The following is a 24207-nucleotide window of genomic DNA, read 5'->3' as shown; positions in this document are numbered from 1 at the left end:
GTTTTGAGTTGACAAACTTGCAGAGTATATGCAGATAGTAAGTGCTTGATAGTATTTGTGGGCTAAAAGAAGAAACGGGCGTGGATCACAAGAACACAGAGATAGAGAGTGTCTGCATTGTTCGCCACTGGTACTCAGTCCATCTTTTTGCTCACTTGTCTTACCAAAATCACCAAGGCAAACAGTGCAATAGAAAAATAGCCAAAGGATAGCCAGTGATAAGCTCAGGGAAGGGGAATCTGACCTTAGGTCTGTGCTAACACCCTCAAGGTCACTATACCTACCAGGATATGCAAATAACATTCCGATCCTGTGGTGGGAAAGTGCTTGTCTGAAGAAAAACTGGCTTTGACTTGGGGGTGAGATTGGCAAAAGTCTGCTGTGCTGCTTGCTGGTGAGTGTCAGCTGGTGAGCCACTGTAGACAGTGGTGAGGTGGTCAGCCTGGGGACAGTCCCAAGACCTGCTTTCCTTTCATATAAACCCTGGAGAAACAGACATGCTCACCTTAGAAAATGAAACAAAGTATAATGTCCTGTATACAAAGTCAATTGGGAAAATAATTATATATGTGTGTGTGTATACATACATATATGTGTGTGTGTGTATATATATACACACACACACGTTTTAGAGCTTAGTTATCTTGGGGGTGGGGGAAGCAAGAAGGAAATTGAAGTCTACATGACAATAGGGATTGAGCCTTCCTTTAAGTTGTGTTATTTATGTGTTTGTGCATGTGTGTGGGTGCACACCCCCACAGCATACATACGGAGAGGACAGCTTGTGGTCCTCTGTCCTCTCCTGGACCATATGCACTGTGCAGCAGAGCTCAGGTCATCAGCCTTGGTAGAAGGCCAACCATCTCGCCTGCTCGCTGCGTTGTAAAACCAGGTAACAGTTACCAAGTATTTTTTTTTAATTCTTTTTAAGAGATTTGAAATGCTTTGATGAAAAATCTCTTGTGCCTAGACAATTGCAGATTTGTCTTTGCTGCCAAAGTAAAATCTTCTTTTTAGTATCTAAATAATTTCAAGAGCTACTTTGCAGATTTGACTGACAAATGAGCTTAGAAGCTGTTTGATCTTGCAGAAATGGCTTCGGCCGCAGAGACTGATGCAATGCCCTCTGCAGTTCCTGCATCTCCCAGGACTCATCCTGCATGGACTTCCAAAGCACATCGAAGGCCTCGGCTGCAAGGTCCCAACAGAACACCGAGATTTTATCCTGTTGTCAAAGAACCAAGAGCCATCGATGGAAAGGTACAAACGACCAGAAATGTGAGGCCTGCTTTGCGTGCCTCCAGCAGCGCGAGGGGAGGCCTCTCCAAACTGCAGCAAGTCCCTTCAAAATGGTCCTTACCGTAGTGATCTTTTCTCAGACTGAGCAGGACCTCCTCACACAGGCTCACGTGATAAAAGTCAGAGTGTAATGAATCATTCTGTGCTGATTTCCTTTAGCCAGTTACCCCTCCCGAGTCAGGGTCCTCCTTGTTAAGCTCTGTAACTTGTGTGTGAGATGTTTGGGGTTTGTGACTTCATGTGATTTCACAATGTGCCACCTGCAGTGTGAATGTGTGAGCTGGTTGACAGCAGAGGCTTTTAATTTCCTTGTGAAGCTCATACTACCAAAAGAAATTGCCATGTTTGACTTCTTTCCCTTTAGAGTCCACGAAAGAGGAAGACGAGTCTCAGCACCAACCCCCCTCTAGAGTGTCACGTTGGGTGGGTGATGGATTCCCGGAACCATGGGCCAAGACCACCCTCTGTCAGGTACCTGATTGTCACACACTGTCTTGTGCTCTCATTTCAAGTTTCTGGAGAAGGGTACCAAGTTGCTGTTTGGAAGGCTTTGAAAATTAACATGTAGAGAATTCTACAACCGAGCAACCATGGAGGGTGGGAGGAGCAGCGCTCTTCAGGAAGCACTTGGAGGAGAGACTTCAAGATGGTTGGGGGGTGCAGAGAGAAGACTCGGGCTCAGCCTGTTTTCCATTTCAGTTCTTCCCCCCAAGTGGTGTGTTGGGAAGTTTCCTTAGAGCCTAGTTCTTCATAATAGTCAGTAGATTCATGGAAGGTGCTAAGAGAATTTTTGTGTTAAACGGTCTACCCAAACTGTATTTAAAAATATAGAAACAGATATTTTGAATTTTGTTTTTCTCTTGAGAAGAAACAGATAATCTATTAGCAGGATGTATTTTCTTCTTTTTAGTTTTAACTTTAAAAAGACCATTATTTGCCAGGCCGTGGTGGCGCATGCCTTTAATCCCAGCCCTCGGGAGGCAGAGGCAGGCGTATCTCTGAGAGTTCGAGGCCAGCCTGGTCTATGAAGCAAGTTCTAGAGCAGCCAGAGCTATTAAAACAGAGAAAACCTGTCTCGAAAAAACAGCAACAAAGACCATTATTTACTGCAACGACAGGTGAAGCTATAAGCCATTACCGTATTACCATGCTGTTTATTTCAACCCTACCCATGAGCCCCTGAGATGGCCCCCGGGTAAACGTGCCTGCTGTGAAGTCTGACAACCCAAGGTTAGCCCCCAGAACGCAAGCCAGGTCCTCTTTATCTGTCCTCTAGTATCGTGGGTAGGTGCACCTGGACACACAATGAATATAAGAAATTAAAGCCTGTTTCATGTTTATAGTAGAGAGTTTCAGAATTACTGTCCGATCATTTTCTTCACATTAAATTCTGCTCAGACATTTGACAGGCCCCAGGAATGATTAACTTTCTCAAACAAGTGCTAAGGATTTCATCTTCAATTCGGTCTTGAAGCCTATGTTTCTGAATACCTATGTAGAGTGCTTTTAACACGGCCCTCCTTAAATACATTGTCCTTACCAGATGGTAAGGACGCTGCTTTTGAAGGACTTTAATCCATGAGTGGGTTGGGTTTTTTGTTTGTTTTGGTTTGGTGTGGATTGCTTTGCTTTACTGTGGTTAGAGATCAGTAGGGAAAGGGCAATTTCAGTAGAATGTGGTTTTTGTGTCTGGTGTGGGTGAGAAGGAAACATGGAACAACAGACCTACTTAGGAGCTATTAGAGGGGGTTACAGGTCTGGGAAGTCCAGCTTTTAAAAGCTGCCATGCCACATGTGGGTCACGTGGAGGGGGCTTTAACATCCCTGGAGCCATTAGGCCCTTCTACCTGAGGGCTTGTTCGCCCACGCATGGCCCTAGAACCCAGAAGTGTCAGCCTTATTGTGACTGAAATCATAACAAGTTTCTCCGTGTAGATCTGGCTGTGCTGAAACTCATTTTGTAAACCAGGTGGCCTTGAATTCACATAGATTTGCCTGCCTCTGCCTTTGAGTTCTGGGATTAAAGGTATGTGCCGCCAGGTGAATGAGTTTCTAAGAGTCAAATTTGATCATATTATATTTTTCTTGCTAATAATTAACATTCGTAACTCGTCTATTCCCTGTCTCACCCCACAGTTTGCCACAAATATGGATGGTGGTGATGAATGTGACTGTCCACACGCTGCTACGCTGTGTTCCCACTAGGTGCACTTCCCACTGTCCTTGGCAGTATCTCCTGTTGAGAGCTGCCTTGTCAGATACTGATGTAGCCACCAGGGTTTTCTTTTGTTTATTGGGGTGTTTTGCTGTGTTTTTGAAACTTGTCATTTTATGTAGTCACGATTCTTGTCTTGCTTTTGTCGCACTCTATGGGACAGTCAGAGCAGGTTGTGCTCAGACCTCAGTCTCCACATGTGCACTGCAGTTATGACCCACCAAACGTGACTCTGTCCCGTTCTCCATGGCATCTGCAGTTACACAAACACACACACATTTGTCCACACACAGCATTTATCCTGTTACGCTTCTTTGATAGTTTCAGTACTGGCTTGTTATATTCAGTTAGAAAATTTTCTACTGTCTTCAGTATGTCTTAAAATTATTTTTTGTTTGTATGTATAGGTGTCTGAGTGTGTCTTTGTACCATGTACAGGGGTCCCTGTAGACCAGCAAATGGCTTGGTTCACCTGGAGCAGGGAGTTGTGAGTCACCACGTGGGTACTGGGAGCTGAACCTGGGTCCTCTGTAAGAGCCATGAATGATCCTAACCTCTGAGCCGTCTGTCCAGCCCCTCTTCACCTCGTGGGGCTTTTATTTCAGATGCACAGCACAGATGTCACCATTTATGTCCCAGTGCCCTTGGATCTGGTGTTAACTTCCTACTCCTCGTTATAGTCACTTTGAATACTTTTGACCTATGTTTAAACAAACATACTATTTTCTCCTCAGCAAGTTCTTTGTTTACATGTGGTACTCACTGTTTACATTAGGCGGAGTGTGTGTGTGCGCGCGCGCGCGCCCAGGTTGGCTTAGAACTCACTATGCAGGCTGTCCTTGAACTCAGATCTCCCAAGTGCTGAGATTTGAGGTTCCCACCTGGGAACAGATCTTCAGTCTTTAATGACAGACAATCATTTTAAAGTCCATTCCGTGGTGGTGCCAACTGTGACCCTGAGCTTGGCTCTGGCTCTCGCTATTGCATTACCATTAGGTAATTTTGACCGAACACAAGATAGTTACTGCTGACTTCTGTTTGTTTTTGCTTTTGGTATCCATCTTGCGATGTTTCAAACTATGTAAACTCAATTTTCTTTGCTGAATTTTTTTTAAGGTGCCCTCTTCTGGCCTGCAGGCATACACACAGACAGAATATTATATACATAATAAATAAATAAATATTAAAAAAAAAAAAGACAAGGTCTTATGTAACTCAGGCTGGCCTCAAATTCAACACATAGCTGAGAGTAACTAGCCCTGAGCTTCTGACTTCATTCCTCTACTTCCTGTGTTCTGGGATTGCAGGTGTGTGCTAGGGACTGAACCCAGGGCCCTGTGCACTCATACTAGGCAAGCACTGTCAACTGAGTCCCAGTCCCAGCCCCTTTCACCATTCTATTTGCTCTTCCCTGTCCCCCTTGCTGAAGTGGAGGGTGCATATAATCAAAATACATTAGCCGGGTGGTGGTGGCGCACGCCTTTAATCCCAGCACTCGGGAGGCAGAGGCAGGTGGATCTCTGTGAGTTCGAGACCAGCCTGGTCTACAAGGGCTAGCTCCAGGACAGGCTCCAAAGCTACAGAGAAACCCTGTCTCGAAAAACCAAAAAAAAAAAAAAAAATACATTGTATGGACTTCTCAAAGTGTTGATGAAAATATATGTTTTATCACTAAAAAACACCAAGCTAATCCCAAAGATAAAAAAGAAATAAGAAAGTAAAGAATGGCAACAGAATATAAAAACAAAAGCCGAGTGGTGGTGGTGCACGCCTTTAATCCCAGCACTCAAAAGACAGAGACAGGTGGATCTCTGAGTTCGAGGCCAGCCTGGTCTACAAGAGCTAGTTCCAGGACAGGCTCCAAAACCACAGAGAAACCCTGTCTTGAAAAAGAACAACAAAAAAAGAAAAAAAGAAAGAAAGAAAGAAAGAAAGGAAAGAAAAAGAGAAAAAGAATATAAAAACCATAGAGAAAATCAAGAATTTAGTATTGACTCTTTAAAGAGATCGACAGAATTGACAAAAGATAAAGATAGAAATATCCAAAATAAAAGTTAGCACAGAAGGGACTTAGAAGATGGATTAATGGGCAAAAGCACTCCCTGCACAAACATGAGGACCCGCGTTTGAATCCCCAGAACCCGCATGTACAGCTGGGCGTGGCTGCCCTTCTGTAACCCCAGCACTGTCTCTGAGGGAGACAGTCACACCAGAGCTTGCTGGCAGCCAGCCTAGCTCCAGATTCAGTGACAGACCTTGTCTCTAGGGAATAAGGCAGAGAGGGACAAAGCAGGACACCTGATGTCCTCCTGGCTCCCACTCATCCCCACTAAGAAGGAAATGCCCACACTGCTGCTAATCTTTCAGAGGTTATACTGGAAGAGAGCACTGAGCACAGCTCTGTGTCCACAAAGAATAATGATGGAAGAGAAAAGGTTGATCTGAGCCCACGGTTTTGGACGTTCCACAGCCTTGTGTTTGGGTGGACCTGTGCCATGGGCCTGTGCTGTGGGCCTGTGCTGGACCTGTTGGACACAGGCAACAAGCAAATCATGGCAGGAACACATGACAGAGCAAAGCCATTTCCCCATGGTCATGAAGTAAAAGAGAGAAAAGAGGAGGCCCGGGTCCCATCATGACCTAAAGACTCTCAATTTAACTCAACCTCTAAAAGGTTCCCCTACCTCCCAAGAGCACCACAGTGGAGATGAAGCTTTTGGAAGCACTCATCATCCAAACTGTAACAATACTTTTGACTGAATTAGGAAGAAGTAAAATCTCAACTGACTTGTAATAAGACATTGACTTGATAATCAGAAACTTTCCAATAAAAGTCTTGGACCAAATGGCTACATCAGTGAATTCTATCATGCACTTAAAGAAAACAAAATTACAAGCCACTGTCTCTTATTTAGTGTTGTAGTAAGAGCGGCAGGGCTGCATCTCCGGCACCCGGCCGCCTGCCCGCATGGCTAGCTTATGCCCCGAAATAATTACATGGAAACTGTATTCTTTTAAACACTGCCTGGCCCATTAGTTCCAGCCTCTTACTGGCTAGCTCTCATATCTAGATTAACCCATTTTTAATATTTTGTGTAGCACCACGATCTAGTGGCTTACCAGGGAGATCTTAACCTGCGTCTGTGTCTGGTGGGTGAATCATGGCGACTCCTGACTCGGCTTCTTTCTCCCAGCATCCTGTCTGTTTACTCCACCCACCTAAGGGCTGGCCTATAAATGGGCCTAGGCAGTTTCTTTATTATTTAACCAATGACCTTCCTCCATCATTTCCCCTTTTTCTGTTTAAACAAAAAAAAAGGCTTTTATTTTAACATAGTAAGATTACATATAGCAAAACAGTTATCAAGCAAGAATTACAGTTACAATATTTATATCTATTTTATCTCTTATCATAACTAAGGAAAACTATAACTATTTATCCATTTTTTAACTCCATCAAAGACTTTAGAAGGATATAATATTACCTAAGTAAACAAGAAGTAAGATACTTCAAACTCTAGAAATGACAGAGACATCTTGTTGCCTGGACAGTCACCCAAAGTTCCTCTGTACCGTTGGGGCATCCATCTTTAGCCTACAGGCCCATAGTATCCAGCAGACATTTTTATCAAGCAGGAAATTCCAAAGACAGTTTAGTCACTTTTTGCTGTGTCCTGCAGAATGTCTCGCAGACTCTTTCATGAATCAGGAACCCCGAAAAACCATCTCACCTTTAGGCAAGTTTAGCAGTCCTCTTTTTGTGGGTTTTCTGTGTCCAGTTTATGCAACAGTCCAGGCATGAGCAGTTTCATGCCCAAATGGCTATCAAACTCCATAAGGAGCCTCTTCGATGCCCATCTTCCTCTTGAAGTAGATTGGTGCTGCCAGGAGCAGACGTGTCTCATTGTCATGAAAAGCCCTAAGTTATTAAAACACTTAAATGCCATATTCTGTAGCCTTTGAAAGATATGAAGAATGCCTATCTGAAATATATCTATGTATATCTAGAAAATCTAACTAACATGACTACAAGCTTTATTATTATCGATGATTATCCATTAACAACCTATATTTACATTACATTTTTAAATGAACTACATAATCATAATACCTTAAGAACAGAAATACATATACATATAACAAAATTAACCGGGCGCCACTCTGTTGTAGTAAGAGCGGCAGGGCTGCATCCCCGGCACCCGGCCGCCCGCCCGCATGGCTAGCTTATGCCCCGAAATAATTACATGGAAACTGTATTCTTTTAAACACTGCCTGGCCCATTAGTTCCAGCCTCTTACTGGCTAGCTCTCATATCTAGATTAACCCATTTTTAATGTTTTGTGTAGCACCACGATCTAGTGGCTTACCAGGGAGATCTTAACCTGCGTCTGTGTCTGGTGGATGAATCATGGCGACTCCTGACTCGGCTTCTTTCTCCCAGCATCCTGTCTGTTTACTCCACCCACCTAAGGGCTGGCCTATAAATGGGCCTAGACAGTTTCTTTATTATTTAACCAATAACCTTCCTCCATCAATTTAGCTAGACACCAAAGTCATAAAAAAAAATACTAGCAAATAAAATTAAGTAGCATATGATTAGAATTATTGACTATGGCTAGAAAGTGGCATCTCAGTAACACAAGAAAATAAATCTCTATGAGATCAATAGAACTAAAGAACAAAAAGCACACATGGTCATTTCAATTGATAGGGCCTTTCATGATTACAAACTCAGAAAATTAGAAACAAAAGGAAGTGTCCCCAGTGTGCTAAAAGTACACAGCACTGTACTCAGTAGGGAGACACACAAAGCTTCCCACCTCAGGAAGGAATCCTTGCTAATCTTTGACTGTACTAAAGGTTCCAGCCAGAGCCAGAAGACATGAATAAGAAACAAAATGCATCAAATTGGAAAGGAAGATGCACAACTTTTTATGGATAATGTGATTGCAAGGAATCTGCAGGTGTCTTATGGTTTCTGTTGCTGTGAAGAGACACCAAGACCACGGCAACTCTTATAAGGGAAAACATCTAATTGGGGCTGGTTTACAGTTTCAGAAGTTAAGTCCATTGTCATCATGGCAATGTGCAGGCAGACGTGGTGCCGGAGAAGGAGCTGAGAGTTCTTCATCTTGATCCACAGGCAGCAGGAGTCTGTCTCCACACTGGGTGTAGGTTAAGCATTAGGAGAAGGCAAAGCCTGCCCCCACAGTGGCACACTTCTTCTAATAAGGCCACACCTCTTAATAGTGCCACTCTATGACTGTATAGGGGCCAATTACATTCAAACTACGACAACAGGAAAACTATTAAGGTTGATTTTGAAAAATACCGCCTAAAACAACAACAACAACAACAACAACAAAAACTCCATTGTTTCTCAGTATAGCCCTAATGATCAATACAAAAAGGAAATTTACAAAGCATTTGCATTAATATTAGCATCCCAAAGTTAAGTATTTAGGAATTAAATCTAACCAAGGATCAAAAACTAAACCATGAAACCAATGAGATAACTCTGTATAGCCAGGCGTGTTTAATCCCAGCACTGGGGAGGCAGAAGCAGGCAGATCTCTGAGTTCGAAGTGAGACTGCTCTACAGAGCCAGTTCCAGGACAGAGAAACCCTGTCTCAAAAATCAAAAACCGAAACCAAAAGGTGTGGGCGGGTAAGAGCGGTGGAGGCGAGTGTGGGGGAGGGGTGGGAAGTGATGAGAAGCGGGGCCAGCTGGACTGGAGCTGAAAAAGCAGGGGATAAAACCGGATTCTCTGAACAGGGCGGACAATGAGGGCTGATGAGAAGCCAAGGACAAAGGTTTTGATCCTACTTCATGTTCTGGCTTTGTGGGAGCCTAGACAGTTTGGATGTTCACCTTCCTAGACCTGGATGGAGGGGGGAGGACCTTGGACTTTCCACAGTGCAGGGAACCCTGACTGCTCTTCGGACTGGAGAGGGAGGGGGGAAAAGAGTGGGGGGAGGGGGAGAGAGGTGGGAGGAGGGGGAGGGAAATGGGAGGCGGGGAGGAGACGGAAATTTTGTTTTTCAATAAAAAAAAGAGAGAGAGAGAGAGAGAGAGAGAGAGAGGAGGGTGCGGCTCTGTGCAGAAAGTTCTTGTCGCACTAGCCTCGTGATCCGAGCGCAGTCCCTAGAACCAGTGGAGGGGAAAGAGAGAACAGAGGCCATGAACTTGTGCTTTGACCTCTACAAATGCTCCATAACACCTCTGCATTCACCTATACAGATACACAATAATAATAAATTTTTAAAAAATGTATTTTTTAAAAACATGGCAACACTGAGAAACCTTGTCTCGAAAAACCCCCAAAAAATAAAATAAAAAATAAAAATAGGAGGCAGAGGTAGGTGAATCTCTGTGAGTTCGAGGCCAGCCTGGTCTACAAGAGCTAGTTCCAGGACAACCTCTAAAGCTACAGAGAAACCCTGTCTCGAAAAAAACAAAAAACAAAAATAAATAAATAAAATAAAAATAAAAAACATGGTGAAAGAAATGTAGAGGACCTGAATAAATGCAAAGGCATTCCGTATTCATGGGTAGGAAGGGAATAACACTACCAAGACATCCGTAATGCCCAAAGAATTTATAAACTGGCCACGTTCTTTATCAATGTTCCAATCGCTTCCTCACAGAAAAATGAAATTCAGTGTGATTGCAGTGAGCCCTGCCTAGCTAAAACGGACTTTAAACAAAAATTAGTTAACTTTAAACAATAGTAATTAGGTGAGAACGATTGTTTCCCACCTTTGAAAGTTTCTCCATTGATGAAGAGACGGCTCAGCAGCGAAGAGCACTCGCTGCCCTTGCCGAAGACCAGAGCTCCATTCCCAGCACTCACGGCATGTGGCTCACAGCTCTAAGTCCAGCTTCAGACATCCAGATAAATGCTTATTCTACACAACTTTCCTTGGTCGGTAACCTATACACAGACCAATGAAATAGAGGAGAAGCCCAGAAATGCTAGCAAATCAAATTAAGTAACATGCTTGGTCACTCAAGCACGGAAAATCTCATGACAGTAGATTTGTCTTCATTTCCTTGAGTGTGACAATAAAGGCCCAGATGATGAAAAAAAGGGGGGGGGAATGGACCATATCAAGATGATCAACATCTGTGCAGCAGGGGAGCCATCAATAGAGCTACCTACTTGACTCGAGTGTTGTATCTGGTGAAGAATTTATGTCCAGAACATAAAGACTTCTTTTAACTCAACAGCAACAAGTACAATAAAGTTAAAAATAAGCCAATTTCCGGGTGAGTGGCCAGTGGCTGGCTGTTCACCGCTTTTACAGCCGTCACAAGTTCAGTTCCCAGCATCCCTACGAGTGGTTCACAACTGCTTATAACTCAGCTCCTGAGGAGCTAGTAGACCCTTCTAGACTCCACTCACCCCAACCCCCACATGCACATGCGTGGATACACACAATGAAATGAAAATACACTGTTAAAGTACAAAACAGATTGATTTTAGAATGTGTAGAAAACTTAAATGGATATTTCTCTAGAGAAGGTGTACACATGGCAACTCAGCACATGGTACCACTAGGTCAAGTGAATAGAATTGTGTACCCCAGAATCTGTGTACTGAAGCCCTAACCCATCATCTGAGTGTCTTTGGTGATAGGGCGTTTAAGGAGGTAATGAATGAGGCCGAAAGAGTAGACTCCTGTTCTAAAATGCACATGCCCTTATAAAGAGGTCGTACGAAGATGTGGGCACGGCAGGTATATTTCTTTGTGTCTGAACAGAAGACAGGACATAGCTAGAAGGTGGTCACACGCAAGTCAAGAGAAGTTTTGCCAGAAGTCAGCTCTGTTTGGGGAAATGGAAGGGCGCTGAGGATGAAGCCCCAGGGCCTTGAGCACGCTAGGCAATTGCTGTTCTACTGAGTTCTCTGCCCACCATTGGTTCTGAGATATGGACTCGTGACGAGCCCAGGCCAGTCGGGAACATGCTGTATGGAGCATGCTGGCCTTAATCGTGTGAGCCGTCTGCCCCTACCTCCTGTGTCCCGAGATTACAGGTGTATGCCACCACTCGGAGTGACCTAGTTTGTCCTCTGCTGTGATAAAACACTGGCCAAGATCAACTTGGCAGAGGGAGGATGTATTTCGTCTTACAACTCTGGGGTCATAGTCCATCACTTAGTGATATCAGGACAGCATTCAAGGCAGGAAACAGAGACCAAAAGGATCACTGCTTACTGGCTTGTTTTCAAATTCCCAGGGGCCTGGGGCTCCAACGTTGATCACTACTGAAGGAAATGCCCCTACAAAGTTACCTACAGGCCGCCATGGAGGTTCCCTCTTCCCAGTCTGCTCTAGTTTGTACCAAGTTGACAGAAAAGAACGAGAACACCTTTTCTGTCCGCCTTCTTGTTTCCAGGCTTCTAGCCTTTAGAATTTAAGGGAATACATTTCTGTTGTTTTAAGCCAACCCAATCTGTTCTGTCTTGTTATAACCCAAGATGATTATAGAAGTATCAAACCTTTCTGGAAATGTTTGTGAGGATGCAGACAAGTTGGAATCTTCTTGCATCACTAGTGGAATATAAAATGCTGAAGCTCTCATTGAAGAGTCCAGCATTTTCTCAAAGTGTCAAGATGTAGACTTGTTGTATGATTTAGCCAAACTACTCCTAGATGTCTGTCCAGAGGTATTCTGTGTGTGTGTATGTGTGTGTGTACTTTTGTGTGTCAACTTGACATAAGCTAAAGTCATCAGAGGAAGGAAGCTTAGTTGAGGAAATGCCTCAGTGAGATTCAGCTGTAAGGCACTTTCCCATTTAGTGATCAATGTGGGAAGGCCCAGCCCATGGTGGGTGGTGTCATCCATCCCTGGGCTGTTGGTCCTGGGTTCAAAAAGAAGGTAGGCTGAGCAAGCCATGCGACACAAGCCAGTAAGCAGCTCCCCTCCATGGCCTCTGCATCAGCTCCTGCCTCCGGGATCCTGCCCTGTTTGAGTTCCTGTCCTGACTTCCTTCAGTGATGAACAGCAATGCTGAAGTGTAAGCCAAATAAACCCTTTCCTCCCCAACTTGTCTTAATATTGCTTGGATCAAACCCAGCGACTTGGATGTGCTAGACAAGCACTCTGCCAGTGGTCCACACTCCTGTACCCTGAAATTCGATCCTTGCAGAAGGATGGACTTTGAAAACAGTGAGATGGTCTGGACGCAGGGATGCACTGTGTTCTCATGCTGGCGTAAAGTAGGTAAGACGGTCAGATCCAGAGCTGGAGTGGAACAGAGGTCACATTGTGGGTTCTGGTTAGTAGGTGCAGTGTTGGACGTGCTGAGAGTCTGGGGTTAGTGATGGTGGTGACCGTGTACCATTGGATATGCAATGCCAATGAAGTATGTGCTTACGCCTAGTGCTTAGCATGGTAATTTACATTGCACATATTTAACATAAGCACAGAAAGATCATTATTTTATTAGAAAGGTCTTTAGGTATCTGTGGGAAAAAGCTTTGTTGTTTTGTGGGGTTTTTGTTTGTTTGTTTGTTTTTGAGACAGGATTTCTCTGTGAAATAACTCTACCTATATTGGAACTCACCATACAGACCAGGCTGGCCTTGAACTCACAGAGATCTGCCTGCCTCTGCCTCCCCAGTGCTGGGAATAAAGGTGTGCGCCACCACTGCCCATAAGGCAAAATCTTTTAGATATTAGCTTCTAACAAATATGAAATTTGGGGGGCTGGAGAGATGGCTCAGAGGTTAAGAGCAATGGCTGCTCTTCCAGAGGTCCTGAGTTCAATTCCCAGCAGCCACATGGTGGCTCACAATCATCTGTACTGAGATCTGGCACCCTGCTCTGGCGTGCGGGCATACATCGAGGCAGAATGTTGTATACATAATAAATAAATAAATCTTTTAAAAAATATGAAATTTGTAAAATCTTATTTTTGCTTGAAAACTTGTTTTTTTTTTTTTTTTTTTTTTTTTTTTTTTATTGGTTTTTCAAGACAGGGTTTCTCTGTGGCTTTGGAGCCTGTCCTGGAATTAGCTCTTGTAGACCAGGCTGGCCTCAAACTCACAGAGATCTGCCTGCCACTGCCTCCCAAGTGCTGGGATTAAAGGCGTGCGCCACCCCCGCCTGGCTGAAAAACTCAAGTTTTATCATTGAGAATACTTAGTAATTTTTCTTACTGAGTTAAAGACCAAGTCAAGGCAACATCTCACAAATAATGAAGCCTGGAGAATGTAATCACTGGTGGCTCTAATCCAGTGTTGTGGCAGGTGAGATAGCTCAGCAGATGAAGGCACTTGCTGCTAGCCCTGGTGATCTGAGTCTATCCCAAGCTGCACATAGTGAAGAGACTTCTGCGAGCTGTCCCCTGGCCTCCGCCTGTGCACTGGGGCAAGCACGTGGAAGTGCACACACATGAATAAATAAGTATTTTTTAAAAACTCAGTACTCCATGTGAAAGCCACTGTTTCATCACGTGAGCACTTTAGCACAGGGCATCTGTCCCTTGCAGACCACATAGCATTGTGTTTCTGTCACACACCTTTAAACTGTGGTAAACAAATACAGAAAAAAACCCGAAAATTTCCTGTCTCAGCTATGCATGTGTATAGGTATGTGTCTCCAAGCATGCAGGTGTAGAGGACAGAGATGAACACTGTCGTCCCCACCACTCCCCACCTTTCCTGTCTTGAGATGGCTTCCACTGAACCTGGAGCTCTCCATTTCGGCCACATTCTGGTCAACGAGCACCCAGGATTTGCCTGGCTTCACAGATCCGAGGTGTGGTGGTGGTAGATTATGCACTTGACTACCTAGCCATCTCTCTAGCTCCATCCTGCCTTTAAGTGTGCCGCTGATGAAGGTTTTCAGAGTATTTCCACCGCACAAAGCTGACGCTGCCAGGCCTTTGTCACACAGAAAAAAACGAGCCCTCAGGCTGTGATGTCATAAAGCTAATTCATCCAAAAGTGAAGCTACTGTTTCTTTCTCACTGAAGGCACATAGTAGAGAAGGCTATAGTCATAAAATCACTGCGGGCACATAGTAGGGAAGGCTGTAGTCATGAAATCACTGCAGGCACATAGTAGGGAAGGCTATAGTCATGAAATCACTGCAGGCACATAGTAGGGAAGGCTATAGTCATGAAATCACTGCAGGCACATAGTAGGGAAGGCTATAGTCATGAAATCACTGCAGGCACATAGTAGGGAAGGCTGTAGTCATAAAATCACTGCGGGCACATAGTAGGGAAGACTAGTCATGAAATCACTGCGGGCACATAGTAGGGAAGACTGTAGTCATAAAATCACTGCGGGCACATAGTAGGGAAGACTGTAGTCATGAAATCACTGCAGGCACATAGTAGAGAAGACTGTAGTCATGAAATCACTGCAGGCACATAGTAGGGAAGGCTGTAGTCATGAAATCACTGCAGGCACATAGTAGAGAAGACTGTAGTCATGAAATCACTGCAGGCACATAGTAGGGAAGGCTGTAGTCATGAAATCACTGCAGGCACATAGTAGGGAAGACTGTAGTCATGAAATCACTGCAGGCACATAGTAGGGAAGACTGTAGTCATGAAATCACTGCAGGCACATAGTAGGGAAGACTAGTCATGAAATCACTGCAGGCACATAGTAGGGAAGACTGTAGTCATGAAATCACTGCAGGCACATAGTAGGGAAGACTAGTCATGAAATCATTGCAGGCACATAGTAGGGAAGACTGTAGTCATGAAATCACTGCAGGCACATAGTAGGGAAGACTGTAGTCATGAAATCACTGCAGGCACACAGTAGGGAAGACTGTAGTCATGAATAAACTTTGGCCACAGCCCAAGCTTATGCCCACACCATTTCTTTTGACCTGTTAGGGTAGATTCCAGCACACTCGAAAGAGCTGGCCATGTCTTAGTGTTGTATGGAAACAGTTTGGGTTTGCTGGCTTTGGGAGGGTTCTCGGGTAGCCTCCAGGGGCTCCCTGCACTTTGAGAATTGCCCATGTGGGTTGCTTGCTGTCTTAGGAGGATCTTGGTGGCAAGGTAGATGAAGAATAGTGAATCCAGGTGGAGGCAGAAGAAGACCTACACTTGAATTACAGGGTCATATGGAAGAAAGCCCGCGGTGGTCGGTCCTTCGGCGGGAGACTAATGTAGGCACATGCAGGTGTGACCGTGAGATTGTTGGCTTTACCCCATCTGAGTTTATCTCTCATCTCCATCATTCATCTTAATCTAGTTGAGGTTTTCTCTAGTACTGTAATGTTGACAACAACCACAAAACTATTCTCAAATAAATTAACAACCTGGAAGAGTTAATGAGCTGTTAAATTTCCTTTTTTTTTTCCTTTTCTTTTTCTTCATTTTAGAGTTTTAGTGAATTTGTAGCATTGTTCTGAGTGATGCTGTTTTGGACCTTCTGTGTCCGAGACCATGCTTCCACAGTATACCACTTAGCAGGGTAGGGGCCCCAGGATTAAAAAAATGTAAAGTAGGAGGAACAGAGATAAGAAAGAATCACTAAGAAGTAGGATTGTAACCGGGAGGGCCCCTCAGCATATACTGAATGCTTAATTCACCCGTGTTTATTTTCCAGACACTTTTATACCCCAATACAAAAGAGGGAAGAAAACAAAAGACTACATTAACATAATACAAAGGACAACAGTTACTTGCTTCAATACTTGAGCCATGAAGTCATTAATTCTTGACAAAGCATTCTGTTGTTAAGGCAGTGAACCCACCATAGACTAAGTCTCTGGAAGGCCACCACTGCCAAGGTCAAACCTCCTATTTTAGAAGAAGGAGCAGAAGTATTCTTGAATATCTTGAATATTGGTCAGGGTGAAGTGGATCTATCTGTATAGACCATCTTATCTCCAAAAGAACCAAGTGACCACACCTAGGTCAGGATGCATAACCCTAGTAGTTGTCAACAATTTTGAGCAGCCCCAAACTCTCTGACCTCTCTGACCTTCAGACAAGGTGGAAATAGGCTCAGTTTGGGGCCTCCAGATGTGTACATAGATAAGCATGGCTCGACACTGCTCAGGCAGTCAATAATGAAGAAATAGAAGCGCACATTGCTTTATGTTTGGGGAGTTTTCTGTTCCTCCTTTGTGGTGTGGGTATGCGTACCCAGGCACTTGGAGGATGGAAGCGGATGTCCTCTCTACCTTGCTCATTGAAGCCGGTGTTTTTAGTCAAGCCCAGAAAAGAGTCACTGACATGGCTAATATTTCTAGGCAATTGCTCCAGGGATCTCCTGGCTCCGCCTTCTGAATCTGGAAGTGCAGGCAGCTGCCGCGTCCACCCAGCATCCACATGAGTTCTGGTGATGAGAATCCAGTCCCCTGGTTTTGGGTGAGCCACTGATAGTTTTTCCTGTCCTCAAACAGCAGCTCCAATGGTTCACCTTCGGAAGGTGCACCACTCCCAGGAGGCTGCAGCTGCACGCCTCACTCATTCCCAAAGTTCCAGCATCCTTCTCATGAACTGCTGAAGGAAAACGGCTTCACCCAGCAAGTGTACCACAAGTATCGCCGAAGGTGTTTAAGTGGTAAGATGCTTCGTCTAGCTGTGTTGACATGGTAGGGAACTCAGTCTAAATGACAAGGTGCCTGCCCTTTGTCTAGCTGCACTGATGTGCAGGAGATTCTAAAACTTAAACTGTCACTTTATATCTTACTAAGATAGCCTTTTATTTTGTCCTAACTAAGTACCTTTAGTTTATATTTTCTTGTGTTTTTTTTTTGTTCAGTTCTTTTTATTGTTTATTTATTTATTAAAGATTTCTGCCTTCTCCCCGCCACCACCTCCCATTTCCCTCCCCCTCCCCCATCAAGTCCCCCTCCCTCATCATCCCTAAGAGTAATCCGGGTTCCCTGCCCTGTGGGAAGTCCAAGGACCACCCACCTCCATCCAGGTCTAGTAAGGTGAGCATCCAAACTGCCTAGGCTCCCACAAAGCCAGTACGTGCAGTAGGATCAAAAACCCATTGCCATTGTTCTTGAGTTCTTGTGGCTTTTTTTAATAGCTTAAACATGATAGTAAATGAATTTAGTACATTCTTGCTGTACTGTTGACAAGTATTCATCACTTGAGTAGTGTGTCATAGATTTATTGTTGGTCCTCTATTTAGCAGAATCTCAATTGCTGTTTCAGAGTTGTCTCATGTTTTGTTTTTTCATTTTGAGGTATTATCTCTTTCCAGAAAGAAAACACTTAGGAATTGGACAGTCACAGGAAATGAACACCCTCTTTCGTTTCTGGTCCTTCTTCCTCAGAGACCACTTCAACAGGAAAATGTATGAGGAATTTAGACAACTTGCTTGGGAAGATGCAAAAGAGAATTACAGGTCAAATATTTCCTAATGCCCTTTCTAATATTCTTTTAAAAAACATCATTTCAAGTAGTCTGACTTTGAAAATAACCTCAGCGTGAATGGAATACGGGTTATATTTGTTGTATGTTGCTGTGCAGTAAATAACCCTAAACTCAGATTAAAGCAAACATTTGTTAATGCCTAAGGGCAAGTTTATAAACCCATCTGGCCAGGTAGCTCCAACCCGGGTCCCTCATAGAGTTCCATGCAGGCATTTCCAGGGTTGGCATCTCTGCAGTGTCTTCCTGGGCTCCTTTCCTTGGCTGATGCCCAGGGTGTCATTTCCTAGCCACAGCTGCTTCACAGAGTATTCTTTAGCTTAGCTGTAATGGATTAAGTAAAATACTGCGGATCCCCAAGTGGCTGCAGCAGACAGCGGTCCCAAGACCACACCACAGCTCCTCCAAAGTGATAGCAGGCAGTAAGCAGCAGGTCCCAAGACCACACCACAGGTCTCCAAAGTGGCAGCAGGCAGCGGGCTGCAGGTCCCGAGAGCAGCCAATCCCAGGCAGGGACAGCTGCAGTTCCCCAAGTGGCCATAGTGAGCCACAAGGGGCAGTGAGTCCCAGACAGAGAGCTGCATGGTGGCTGAGAGACCTTGATGGAGCATCTAGTCCCACGAGGAGAAAGACAGATGGGCACACCACGAGACAGCATCGCAAGTCTCCAAAGGCGGCTGGTCCTGGGCAGGGAGCCACGCGGGCAGATGAGAGACAGAGACATGGATAGGCACACCATGCAGAGTGAGGTTGCATATTTATTTAGTGGGTTATGGGAGGGAAAGGGGAGAAGAGCAGAGAGAGAAAGAGAGAGAGAGGGATGGAGGGAGAGAAACAAAAGGGGGAAGGGGAGAAGTGGGGAGAAGGGAGAGACAGAAGCTACCTCTTCGAGAGGGAGATGAAAAGGAAGGGACTAAGGCTGGAAGCTAAAGATCAGCAGGCTTTAGTGGACGGGAAGGGAGTGGGCATGGCTTGTCTCTTAAAGGGACAGAGCAGACAATTACAGTAGCTACTCACAGAGCGCTGATCTAAGAGAAGGGAGCTGCCAAGGCAGAAGCCTCAGTACTTGTCCCAGATTCTCTAGGTAGTTATGAAGGAAGAAACAGGGAAAATGCCCTTCTGATTTGTTAAGTGATGTTATAGATCTGCTGTGAATATACTTTCTAACATCCAGAGCTCTATAATTAAGCTTAGCCCATTATAGTTGAAGAGATGAAAAATGTGAACCGTTCCAGACAAAAGATTATATTCAATAGAAAAATCTAAAACATTTCCAGTGTCATGGAGTCTTTTGACCAACTCTTAGGAAATAGCACTCCTGCACTTTATCAATTTGTGCTGAGGCAGGAGGCTGGCAGGTTCGGGGCCAGCTACAGCTACATTGTGAGTTCTAGGGTAGCCGTGAGTACAGAGTGAGACACTGAGTCAGAGAAAAAAAATAAGAAATACTACTGACCTCGGCTAAGGGTTGTGCCAGGTAGGAAATGCCACTATGAGGTGCTTGCATTATTTTAGCAAAGCCAGTTTTATGCCTTTTTCTTCCTTTCCACAGGTATGGGTTAGAGTGTCTTTTCAGGTTTTATAGTTATGGACTGGAAAAAAAATTCAGACAAGAAATTTTTAAGGATTTTCAAGAGGAAACCAAAAAAGACTACGAATCTGGTAAAAGCAAACACTGTCTTTGGAAACTGTAGACTTGAACTGTCAGTAAATGGAAAGGAAGGCTGACAAGATGACCCTGGGTAAAGGCACTGCCACCAAGCCTGTAGCCCTGTAGTGAAGGGAGAAAATCCGCTCTAACAAGTGTCTTGGCCCAAACCTACATGTGTGCACACAGTCAGTGTGTGCGTGTTCACACACACACACACACACACACACACACACAGTTTTAGAAAAGAACTTGAAGATTTTTATCTTCAGGACAAATCACTTAAGACCCTGCCTACTGTTACCGTTCTTGATAAAGGTGTGACACCAGGACACCATTTAGTGAGACAGCCCCTTCTGCAAGATTTTTTTTTTCTTCTGTTTCTCTATGTAGCAGCTCTGGCTGTCCTGGAACTAGCTCTGTAGACCAGGCTGGCCTTAGACTCACAGAGATCCTCCTGCCTCTGCCTCCCGAGTGCTGGGTCTCAAAGTGTTACCCAGCCTGTGAGGTTCTCTACCTTATGGAGTTGTATGTCAACACTAACTTCTTGATAAGCATGGCTGCTCACTGGTGCTCCTTCTCAGGAGCATAGGTAGGTGTGCTTGTCAGACAAAAATTCTACTGTGCAGAGTGTAGGCTCTGAGTCCCTTCCCCTTGCTTAGCAGCCACGTGACTTAGGCTGGCTCTTCCACCTTGCCAGCTCCTGCGTTCCCATCTGTAATGCAGAGATAAGGAACCACCTCACCAGTCCGGTTACTTGGGGGTCAGATTAACTGAAATTGTGCCTGTTATATAACAAATGACGAGTGACTCTTAGCTGCCACCTTTGCTGATTTAGTGTATGTCTTATGTCTTAATGGACTGTAAGCGGTACACTGCTGGTGGGATCATAGTTGGTAGTTCCATGTAACATATATTGTTTGGTTTTTAAGGCCAGCTATATGGACTGGAAAAATTTTGGGCCTATTTGAAGTATTCTCGATCTAAGACACAGTCTGTCGACCCAAAACTTCAGGAATACCTCTGTAGTTTTAAGAAGTTAGAAGACTTCCGTGTTGATGTAAGTTTTAATTTCTTTCCCCTATTGTTTTTATCACCTTTATAACTTAACAAATTTTTATAATCTTGATCTTAAATCTTTTGGTTTTTAATTTTAAAATTTTAACTTTTCACTTTTGACATCAAACTTTGAAAGCAGGTACAAAAATAGATTTTTAAAAATCATTATTGTCTTCATTTAGATTTTCCAGAGTTGGGAACTGGCTGGGGAGATGGCTCAGTTGGTAAAGTACTTGCTAAGCTTGCATCAGATTCCCCAGTATCTGTGTGAAAGCTGAGGACATGGAGTGAGTAAACACACACACACACACACAATTTTCCAAATGCAAACGTCTTAAACAATGGTACAGTTGTCGTGCATTTGAATTTGCATGTGCAACCATACTTAGATGGCCCCTAACCAAGGCGATGCCCCTGGTTTTTCTACGTGTATGGAGACAATCCGCAGAACCAGGAGAGAGTTTGGGAGCCCCTGGAGCTGGAGCTACAAGAGGCTGTGAGCCGTCTGATGTGGCTGCTGGGGTCTCAACTCTGATCCTCTGTCAGAACAGCCAGTGCTCTTAACTGCTGAGTCATCTCTCCAGCCCCAACTTTCTACCTGTGGTAGGGTTGGGGAGTGTTCCAGACGGGGTTTCCCTGTGTAGCCCTGGCTGTCCTGGGACTTGCTCTGTCAACCAGGCAGCCCTTGAACTCAGAGAACCACCTGCCTCTGCCTCCTGAGGGCTAGGACTGAAAGTGTGGGCCATCACTCCCTGGCAGAAACTTCCTACTTTGTAATGTGCTTTTGTCCATATAATTTTTATAACTTGTGCTAATATGCATTTATAGTTTCTTCATAATAAAATTAGTGTAAGGGTGCCGGGCGGTGGTGGCGCACGCCTTTAATCCCAGCACTCGGGAGGCAGAGGCAGGCGTTTCTCTGGGAGTTCGAGGCCAGCCTGGTCTACAAGAGCTAGTTCCGGGGACAGGCACCAAAGCTACAGAAAAACCAAAAAAAAAAAAAAAAAAACAAAAATTAATGTAAGGGTTGATCCTAGTGTGCTTGTAGCTCTGGCCTGGATAGATCCCTGGCAAATTAATGCAAGACTGTTATCGGTAGGTGCTTTAACTGGTTTGACTTCAAATGGAAACAAAAAAGATTAAACCAAGAAAATAACTGCAAAGGAGGGAATGGGGTGGGGGTGGGGCTGAAACGTAGAAAAGACGTCATTCATGCCGCAGTGTAAGCCACAAGCACAACGGAAGGCAGGAGAAGATGACCGTTTTAACTTGTTTTTCAGATTCAACAGTATTAGCCTAATGGTATTCATACAGTTGGATCTATAGCTGAAGAAAGACCCCGCAGCACTGAGTACTGCTTGCAGTCTAAAGGGGTTGAAGGTGTTTGGATTTAGTATCCTCAATAATACTGTTTAGTCCTCTAGCACGGGGATCCTGGGTGAAATGTCAAACCGGCTTGAGGCTGTTTGGCTTGGCACCTTTCTCTGCTTTCTGGTCCCATTTAGCTGTTAACCATTAGACACCGGAGCGTCCCGAACAGGAGCTCAGGGTAAGGAAGGGGGTAGAACTGCAACGCAGTCGAGTGTTTTCTTGGAGGGACGAACCCCCCTCTGTGCTTACTCCCCCAAACGTGAGAGAAGCGTCTCAAGTTTACGTAGACTGAACAGCTAATCCCAGCCTGTCAAGGAAACGTCAATTTAACCCTGGAGTTGCTGTGAGAATTCACTGTGTGCTGCAAAGCAGCATGGGAGCCCCTGGCTGGAAAGCCTGGCCTTGGACTCTGCGGGGGCAGTGAAAGTGTCTACTCTGTTGTCTTTCCTGCTTTGCAGCCACCCATTAGTGAGGAATTTGGAAGAAAAAGACATTCATCTGCTCTTGGGGAGGAGAGTACTCGACACAGACTTCCGTCGCTATCCGCCACACCGCCACCACCTGCTGCTCAGCCTGCGTCTGCGCCGGAGAAACCTCTGGCTCCCAGGGACAACTCACCGTGACAGCGGCCTCGGCCTCCGTGGGGGAAGTAGACCTCACACAGAAGCCGCGTGTCCTTGAAATCAGCATTAGCTTCTCCTGATGTTTAATTGTGATAATCAGAAAACAAAAAGGAAGAAAAATGGTTGTCTGTTTTTCTGGCAAGATGAATTCCACAAACAAGGTCTGATTGACCTTAGGAGATCCTGTAGTCCTGCACCTTGGCCTCCTGTCTTCTCGAAGGCCATTATTTACAAAATCCCTTTAGTACATTTACAGGCGCGCACAAGGACCAGCTGACAGTCCTGCTCCTCCTTACGGAAGATCCAGTACGCTGTATTCGTCTCTTCTATGGAACTCTAGGGTCAAATCGTCACTGTCAGTCCAGATCTGAACGTATCAAAAGCAAGGAAGGATTTTGTATATAGGTTTTAAGTTCAGAAATGGATATGAAAGATACATATTTTTCTGTACATACGCAGTTTGAAGGATTTTTTTTTTAACAAAACAACGCACAGCTGACTGTAATTGTCGCGAGGCCTGTGGGCTTTGGGATGTGGCTGATTTCGCAGTGTTGTGTGGACGTGGAGCTTTCTGAATTGGCATAAGTTGGGTATGTAGATTCAGACAGTTTGACTTTTGTGATTCTACAAAATCTTGCACATGTAACTGAAAACAACTGGGCTCTGTTGGAATGCTTGTGTAAATAAATTAATTTGTTTTGAAGGTGTCTGCTGTTTATATCTGCCAGTGGGCGTGTCAGCAGTCACATGACCATTCACCTAGGAGAAGCATTTAGGTTTTTTTTTTTAAATTTTGTCTTATGCTCACAATTGTCTTCAAGAGTTGAAACAAATTTATTTCTAATTCTTAGTGCTATTGCAACCGATGTAAATAATAGTTTTATTTTGTGGAATTTAAAAAATAAATTATTTTGAAATATTTGAATTGACTTTTAAATTTTATTCATGCTATATTTACAAAGCTGTAGTATTCAAGTTCTACTAGCATCAATTGTCATCATGTTTTATTAAGGATGTTCCGGCTGCGAAGTTCTCAGGTTTGTTTGTGCTGAACACAGTATGATTCGCGAGGACTGTATCGCACTGGCAGAAACAGCTGGGTTCAACACACTACATTTATTATTTTCTTTTTCAGCAGACTGGATATCTTATCTTGTTCTCATAAGTTACATATTAACATACTTCTGGGGCCGTGACTTAGTGGCTCTTCCCAAGCATTTCCACGGCCGCGAGTTCAATCCTCACCACTGGGGGAAAGAAATCTATGGTAGGCAGAGGTGGTGCTGTAGCTGGGATCAGATGCTTGCTGGCACTGTGAGGCCTGGACTGCACCCTCACAGAAAACAAGGGAAGAAGGAGAAGGCTGGGAGAGAAATGAAAAAGAAAGGACAGGAGTGTTGATTCATAAATGCCTTCTCATTAGGTTGTCGTGTATAAATAATAACACGGATTTGTGTTTACTGCAAACGCAGTTTTGAAGTTTCAACCTTAGAAAGCAACTGTGAGCACTCAGAGTTTTTTTTACTCACCTGTGCTGTAGGGAGGGCACAAACCAAACTGGGCTCGCGTAGACTTAAGAGGGTGCGGTTCTGTTCTTCAGGGGGCGGTTCTGAGCCAGT

At 44.4% G+C, this 24207-nt stretch overlaps 1 protein-coding gene across 1 annotated transcript; it reads left to right on the top strand.

Annotated features, from left to right (window-relative positions):
• The first annotated feature begins 1092 nt into the window (after window positions 1-1092).
• On the top strand, window positions 1093-23447 carry LOC130865770 (la-related protein 1B-like). Its single transcript, XM_057756735.1, has 7 exons — window positions 1093-1260; window positions 1664-1770; window positions 16905-17062; window positions 17717-17861; window positions 19440-19549; window positions 20468-20595; window positions 22424-23447. The coding sequence occupies exons 1-7, from the start codon at window positions 1093-1095 to the stop codon at window positions 22586-22588; spliced, it is 981 nt and encodes a 326-aa protein (XP_057612718.1). The 3' UTR covers window positions 22589-23447.
• The last annotated feature ends 760 nt before the right edge of the window (window positions 23448-24207 follow it).

Source organism: Chionomys nivalis, chromosome 24 (assembly GCF_950005125.1).
Source record: "Chionomys nivalis chromosome 24, mChiNiv1.1, whole genome shotgun sequence".
Taxonomy (NCBI): Eukaryota; Metazoa; Chordata; class Mammalia; order Rodentia; family Cricetidae; genus Chionomys; species Chionomys nivalis.
This window is presented reverse-complemented; position numbering and strand designations above follow the sequence as displayed.